The sequence below is a fragment of the Coenobita brevimanus genome, chromosome 37 (assembly GCF_032717465.1).
Source record: "Coenobita brevimanus isolate Jiangsu-jjx chromosome 37, ASM3271746v2, whole genome shotgun sequence".
Classification (NCBI taxonomy): Eukaryota; Metazoa; Arthropoda; class Malacostraca; order Decapoda; family Coenobitidae; genus Coenobita; species Coenobita brevimanus.
In genome coordinates, this window is record NC_136990.1 from 3359775 (window position 1) to 3367338 (window position 7564).

Below are 7564 nucleotides of genomic sequence, written 5' to 3' on the forward strand. Positions count from 1 at the left end.
GCCTTTCAGACTGACATGATGTGATGGAATGTGTCTTTTGTTGTGGTAAGCTTGGCCTCTTTTGATTCTTTTCACATCTGCACATCTTCACTGTGATTTTGCCTTCCTGTGTTCTGGTATGCTGTTTGAGTGAGGCCTCCAGCCATTGAGATAAAAGAATGTTGGCTTGAGCATTGTATTTACCTGTCTTCAAAAGTTATCCAAGACTTATTTCAGTCGTATTGGTACTGCATATTCCCCCTTGTCACTGCCTTTTAAGTGGGCTAGAACAGATGACCTTCAAGCTGACAGTGGGTGCTCTAACCCGCTAGACCACGGCGGTTACGGTGAACACGAAAATGAATATATTATCAGTTTCCGTACCACGCTGCCCCTCCAGTGTAGTAAGTATTTTTTTAGCCTCAGAACGTGCAGGTAGAGGATCTGTCTTGGCGAGAGAACATATGCAGGACCTACCGGCATGAAGGGGACAAAAACCTACCCTGAATCACAAAACTTACCCAGTTCTAAGAGTTCCGACATGCCTACCTTCCTCCCTTCCGATCCTGCCTTCCTTCCTCCCCTCTCTGCCTCGCTTCTTCTCTGCCTTGACTATCTCCCTGACTACCTCTCCTCCCCTGCCAATTCTTCCTTCCCTCTCCTCTCAGTCCTTTCCTCTCTTCCTTCCTCCATTGTTTTCCTTCTTGTCTCCACTCCCCAGTCTCACTCCTTCCTCTCCCCTCCCGATCCTGCCTTTCTCCCTGCCTCATTCTCCTCCCTGCCTCTATTTCTCCCTGCTTGCCTTTCTTCCCTCGCTTTCTGTAGACTCTGTTTCCCTTCCTGCTTCATTCTCTCCCCTGCTTATGCCTCCCCTACCCTCCACTCCCTGCCTACCTCTCATCCCTCTTCCCCTGTCTGCCTCTTCTCCCCTCTCTCCTTTCCTCCCTTCATTTCTACTTTCCCACCTCTCCTTCTCTTCTTTCGTTCCTACTTTCACCTCTCGCCTTTCCTCCCTCCCTTCCCATCTTCCCTCCTCTTCTCTCTCTCTCTCTGTTCCTCTCTTCCCTTTTCTCCTTTCCTTCCTCCCTTCTCTTCCCACCCATCTCTCTCTCTGTGCATGCCCCCCCCCCCTTCTCCTTTCCTCTCTTCGTCCCTACCTTCCCTCCCCACTCATCTTCGGCCTCTCTCTGTACCTCTCCTCTCCTCTCTCTTTCCTCCCTCCCTTCCTACCTTCCCTCCCTTCCCCTCTCTCTTTCCTCCGTCCCTCCCTACCTTCCCTCCCGTGCCCCACAAAACTAGGGCTGAGATGACACCTGCCGCTACGTGCCCCTCATTTTCGTTAGTCTAATGACCGTCGGGAAGTTTTTGCAAGTACACACCGGCTGATAATCATCTTCCACACGCTGCCGGGAACACACCATGCCATCACCACCCGCAGGCACCTCATACCCACAGGACACTCCCACCGTAAGACTCAATGGGGAGGGAACTAAGGAGGGGGAGCTAGGAGAGGCTACGAACTGGGAGCTAGGGACGAGGAGCTACGGATAGGGACCTAGGAGGAACTAAGGACAGGGAGCTAGGGACGGGGAGCTAGGGACGGAGAGCTAGGTACGGGGAGCTAGAGATAGGGAGCTAGAAGGGACTAGGAACAGGGAGCTAGGGACAGGGAGCTACGAACGGGGAGCTAGGGAAGGAGACCAAGCAACCTATAGGGACGAAATCAAGGAACAGGGACTTATGGATCAACAGGGGCCTAGGGACGGGGAGCTAGGAATTAGGACCTAGGAACAGCACTGGGAGACTAGGGAAAGCTCGAAGATTTAGGGACAGGGACAGTGATCTAGGGACAGGGACAGTGATCTAGGGACAGGGGCAGTGATCTAGGGACAGGGGCAGTGATCTAGGGACAGGGGCAGTGATCTAGGGACAGGGACAGTGATCTAGGGACAGGGACAGTGATCTAGGGACAGAGGCAGTGATCTAGGGACAGGGACAGTGATCTAGGGACAGGGACAGTAATCTAGGGACAAGGGAGAATTTATTATTATCTAAGCGTCCGGGAGACAAATATATTCATCTCAAAACAAATGATCTTATTCATTATTTCTCTACTTGCAATCCTTTTTCTTTTTTTTTCTTTGCCTCATCAGGAGAGTAGGGTCCCTGGGCTAAGCTACTCAGTCACGGCATTTAAGACAAGGATAACCACCCTCATTCGCCCCTGAGTAGCATTAAGTGTGCGAATATATAAAGGAAATATATGAGTATCAAAACAGTGGTATTATAGAAAATGTGGTATACCTAAACCTGGTATTATATAAACAGTAAACCCCAACCACCCCTCAGATAGAAGCCCTAGGAAGCCCCGTTGAAGCACCGTAACCCACTAAGCCACCGGTGTCCTGGAAAGCTGGAAAAATGACCACACGCCAGAGGGTGCCAGGGGGAGGGAAGGTGCATGAGTGGGACTGGGGAGAGGGGCGTATCTTCTCTCCCCAGGGCACAGACGTCTTGTGCCTGGCCATTACCTCGCCTAATCTCCATACGGGTACCGCTACCTCACATGGGATTCTCCAATTCGTCCACATCAGCCTTTGGTTCCTTCTTCTCGCATTAAAAAAAAAATCATTCGCATCAATTCATCCACATCAATTCATCCACATCAATTCATCCACATTAATTTATGCAGTTATCTATGTCCTACTCCTCCCCTGTCTGTCTCTGTCTCTGTCTCTGTCTGTCTGTCTGTCTGTCTGTCTGTCTCTCTCTCTCTCTCTCTCTCTCTCTCTCTCTCTCTCTCTCTGTCCTCCTCCTCCTCGTTTCTTCACGTCTCTCACTTACAGACGAACAGACAGACAGAGACAGAGACAGACAGACAGAGATAGACAGGAGAGGAGTAAGACAGAGATTACTGCACAACGATGAGTTATTCCATTTGAGTGAAAGGATTATCTTTACTCTCCATATTAAGTGATAAATGATATAGAAAAATCGAAGCTGACTCTTACTATCTTCCTTGCTATTTAGAGGGATGTATGGAGAGATGGAGGGAAGGAGGGATGAAGGAGAGAGCAGAAGGGAGGGGGAGAGAGGAGAAGAAGAGAGAGGGAGGTAGGGCGGAGAGGAAGAGAGAGGGAAAGGGAGGGGAACTTATGACGAGTGGATGAAAGGGAATAGTTAGAGAATAGGAAGAGAGGCTGGGGTTGTGTGATGGAGAGAAGGAGGGAAGGGTAGGAAAGAATAGGAGGAAGAGAGGGAGGAAGAGAGAGGGAAGGAGAAGAAATCTGGAGGAAAGAACGGAATGAGCAATAGGTAGGGCGGGAGGGAGGGATGGGTAGGGAGAAATGAGTTGAAGGAGTGGGAGGAACTTACATTATTTTCACAAACTTGGTCTAAAATTGCCATCTCTTCATCTGGGGTGCTCAGCTGTGGTAATAGGTTAGCACTGGAATATGATGCTAGTCACGAAGAAGTGCTATGGCTAGGATATAGAGCCGTAGCATTATTCAGCCACTGAGGAAGGCGTAATAAACCAATAAAGGAAGAACTCTATGCCAGGTAAAGGTAAAAGAATTAAAGGAAAGATGGAAGGGAATGGACAGAGGATAGGAGAAATTAAAATAGGCTTGTATAGGGGAATGGGACTGTCAGGTGGGATGGAGGGAAGGATGGATGGGTAGGGAGTGGCTGGGAGGATAGGGATGTGGGAGAGGTGAGGATGGAGGGAGGGAGGGGCTGGGAGGAGAGGGGTATGGGAGAGGTGAGGATGGATGGAGGGAGGGAGATGGATGAGGGAAAGAGAGTCGACTGGAGACGTGAAGGATGGATGAAATAGAGAGAGAGAGAGAGAGCGAGAGAGAGAGAGTGAGTGAGAGAGAGAGAGAGAGAAGTAGCCTGCTTTTCTATCCTTAATGTACTGGACTATGAAGGCTTATCCCCGGCCCCCTATTCATTTGTTTACTTGTCTCATGGAAAAACAAGGAAAAAAAATGCAAACTATAGAAGGGAGGGAAAAAAGGAGAGAAATTACTAGCAAAAAGGAAAGGAAGGAGGAAAAGGAAGAGGGAAGAAGACAGGGCAGCAGGAAAAAAAGAACTGGGTTGAGACAGAAAGAGAGTGAGGAAGGTAGAGATAGGAAAGGGAGCACAAGGAAGAATAGGGAGGAGGGAGGAACAAGGGAGGTAAAGTGAGAGAGACAGGGGGGGGAAAAGGGGGAGGAGGGAGGAGTCAGAGAGGAGGAGGAAAGGAAAGAGAGAGGGAAGAAAGACTGAAGAAAGGACAGGTAATGTGAGAGGGTATAAAAGGAGAGGACAGAAATGGTTAGGTGGAGGGACGAAAGATGTATGAGTGGGAAAGGACTGGAGTGACAGGAGGGAACACCAGAAGAGGCTAAATTAGAGGGACAGGGAGAGAGAGAAGAGGTGGAAGAGGTAGAAAGAGGGGGGAGAGAAGAGGGAAGAGGGAGAGGGGAGGAGGAAAGAGTAGGAGGCAGGGTACAGAAGAGAAGGAATGGCGGGGAAGGGACGTGGAAATGAAGCAGGATGGAAAGGAAAAGAGGAGAGGCGAGGAGAGAGGGGAGATGAGAGGATAGGGAGGAGAGGGAATAGAGCAAGAGGGAAGAACAGGATGAGGGAGAGGGGAGGAGAGGTAGGAGGTAGAGCAGGGAGGAAAGGGATGCAGGATAGGGGAAGGGGAGACGGGAGAGAGAAGAAAAGTAGGGAATGGAATGGGGAGAGGATGAGGGAAGAGGGAAGAAGGGTGGGAAAGGGAATGGAAAGAGGAGAGAAAATGGGGGAAAAGAGAGAGGGGAGTGGGGATGGAAGGAAGGAGGACGGGGCAGGGGAAGGGAAGAGGGGGGAGAGAAGAGGGAGAGAGGGAGAGAAAGGGAGGTAGAGAGGGGGGTGCATCAGGAGCGGCAGTGGCCACATAGAAGGGAGAATCTACCTGGGTTAACGAGTGGGTCCTCTGCGATTACATTCATCAACCCTTCTGGATCACACTACCTGCCCTGCCCTGCCCTACCGCCCTTCCTTCCCTCCATCCCTCCCTCTGTCCTCCCCTCCTTCACTCCCTCCCTCCGTTCTTTTCTCCCTCCTACCCCACTCTGATTATTCCATTCATCCCTCCCTCTCTTCCTTTCTAGGAGAGTTCAATAATTTCTTTTCTAGTGTTGGAGAATCCACTTTTAAATGCTCACAGAAAGAACTAACTAATGAAGGTAAATCTGTCGTCCAACTTCATCACTCTAATATCAATATTGTCTCTGCTTTTAGACCAGAACCAGTAGATACTAACACCGTTATATTAACAGTCAAAGATCTTAATGCAACCAGCTCTGTTGGCTCTGATGGTATAGGGTTACTGTTTCTCCGGGACTCGCTATGTGTCATAGTTCCTTTCCTCACGTGTATAGTCAACACATCCTTGGTGACGGGAGTGTTCCCTGAGACCTGGAAGCACGCACTGGTTGTCCCGATATACAAAAATGGTGACTCTGACACTGTGAATAATTATAGACCCGTATCTATACTACCCATCATATCTAAAGTACTGGAAAAAATTGTTGCTAAACAGCTGTCATTTTACTTAGAATCCAACAATTTATTGTCTAAGAGTCAACATGGCTTTCGACCCAAATTATCTACTGAGACGGCCCTTACTACCGTCACAGATAAATTATATGAAAATATGGACAACAAGAAAGTATCCTTGTTAACTTTGTGTGACCTCTCCAAGGCATTTGATACTGTTAACCATAATATCCTTCTAAATAAATGTTCTTTATTAAATATTGATTGCTTTGGTTCGATAATTATTTGAAGAATAGAAGTATGTCAGTTCGTCTCGAAAACAACATATCTAAAAAGAAAATTATTAGCTATGGGGTCCCACAAGGCTCGATCCTTGGTCCAATTTTATTTGGCATCTATGTAAATGACTTACATGCACACGTTGACTGTTTCCTGATACAATATGCTGATGATACACAATTTTTGCACTCGGGAACTATAGAAGATCTTAATCAAATCATTAAAGACACTGAGGACACTCATGTTAAATGTCGAGATTATTTTCTAAAGAATGGTTTGATGTTCAACTCCTCTAAAACTCAATGTATTTTTATAGGAAATCGTCAGCTGTTATCTAACATTCCACCAAACACAACGATAAATTTTAATGGGAACATCATATACCCAAGCAAACATGTGAAAAACTTAGGAGTCTATATTGACCGTTTTATGCTTTTTGATGGCCACATTAACGAGTTAAATAAAAAAGCTACGGGTATTTTAATGTATATCAGTAGAATAGGTGACAGCTTAGATAAACAAACCAGAGTCATTGTTGTACAGACACTCGTTCTAAGCTTAATTGAGTATTGCATTAGCATATGGGGGACTACAAGTGACACGGTAATATCTAGGGTGCAGAAATTGCAAAATTTTGCAGCAAGGGTAGCAGTGGGAGGAGTAAAGAAATATGACCATATATCTCCATCTTTCAAGGAACTGAAATGGCTAAGATTAAAGCAGAAACATGTATTTGACGTAGGTGTAACTATTTTTAAAATTTTACGAGGATTTTATCCAGACTGGTTTTTACCATTAAGCAGTAGACAAGCTGTCACCAGCAGCATCACCAGACAGAGGCACAGCTTGTATGTGCCGCGCACTAAGACACACAGTGGAGACAGGCGCACTGCTGTACTGGGAGCCAAGCTGTGGAACGCCCTCCCGCCCTCCCTCACACACGCGCCCTCTCTTAACACTTTTAAAGCTAGACTTAAGGAATTTCTGCTAACAAATAATGTTTAAGTTAGACTTAGGTTTTTATTGTCATCTTTTTTAAAAAATTTAATCTCTAGTATGTCTCTTTTACTTTATACTTTTATCTTACTTTATTTTATTTTATTTTATTTTTACGTTTTTGTGTATGTGTATGTGTCTCTTTTATTTTAACTTTTTACCTTTGAGGTTTAGTGGTAAACAATTTATCAAATTTTATATTACCACATATAATAATTGTAGGAGGCTTATGCATCTGTAAGTATTGTAATTCGTGTACCTATTTGCAATTACTGAATATTCATTGTAATTTGTGTAATAACCACTTTGGTGGATAATAAAAAAATCTGAATCTGAATCTGAATCTATCTCCATTTTTCCTTCTCTCCTTTCTCCCCCTCTGCTTGCCTCCCTCCTTCCAGCAAATATCTTTCCTTTGAGCTGCGTTAAATTTCTTTCATTTTTCTTTCTCCCTCTTCTCGCTTCTCTCTGTATGTATGGTAGTAAAATATCTCACTCCTTCTTCTTCTCCTCCTCCTCCTCCTCTCCCTCTTCCTCCTCCTCCTCCTCCTTCTTCCTCCTCTTGTCGTTCACATTTTCTCGAAAGTGTGTCTGCGCCAGAAAGCAGGCCTAACGACACACACACACACACACACACACACACACACACACACACACACACACAGCGAGAGAGAGGGGGGGGGGAAGAAACGCGCATCATAACATCAGCAGGACAGGAGTTATATGCATAAAAATCAGCTACCTGAAGCAGATCACTATCCTACCTTTCCCCAGCC

At 46.3% G+C, this 7564-nt stretch overlaps 1 protein-coding gene across 1 annotated transcript in view; it reads left to right on the forward strand.

Annotated features, from left to right (window-relative positions):
* LOC145396395 (uncharacterized) overlaps positions 1–6962 on the forward strand; it is a 63952-nt gene extending 56990 nt beyond the window's left edge. Inside the window, exons 6-8 of the mRNA XM_080269786.1 lie at positions 1323–1446; positions 5294–5484; positions 6957–6962. Of these exons, the coding sequence (XP_080125912.1) occupies positions 1323–1446; positions 5294–5484; positions 6957–6962 (321 nt within the window). The remainder of the gene's footprint in view (positions 1–1322; positions 1447–5293; positions 5485–6956) is intronic.
* Positions 6963–7564: the final 602 nt, after the last annotated feature.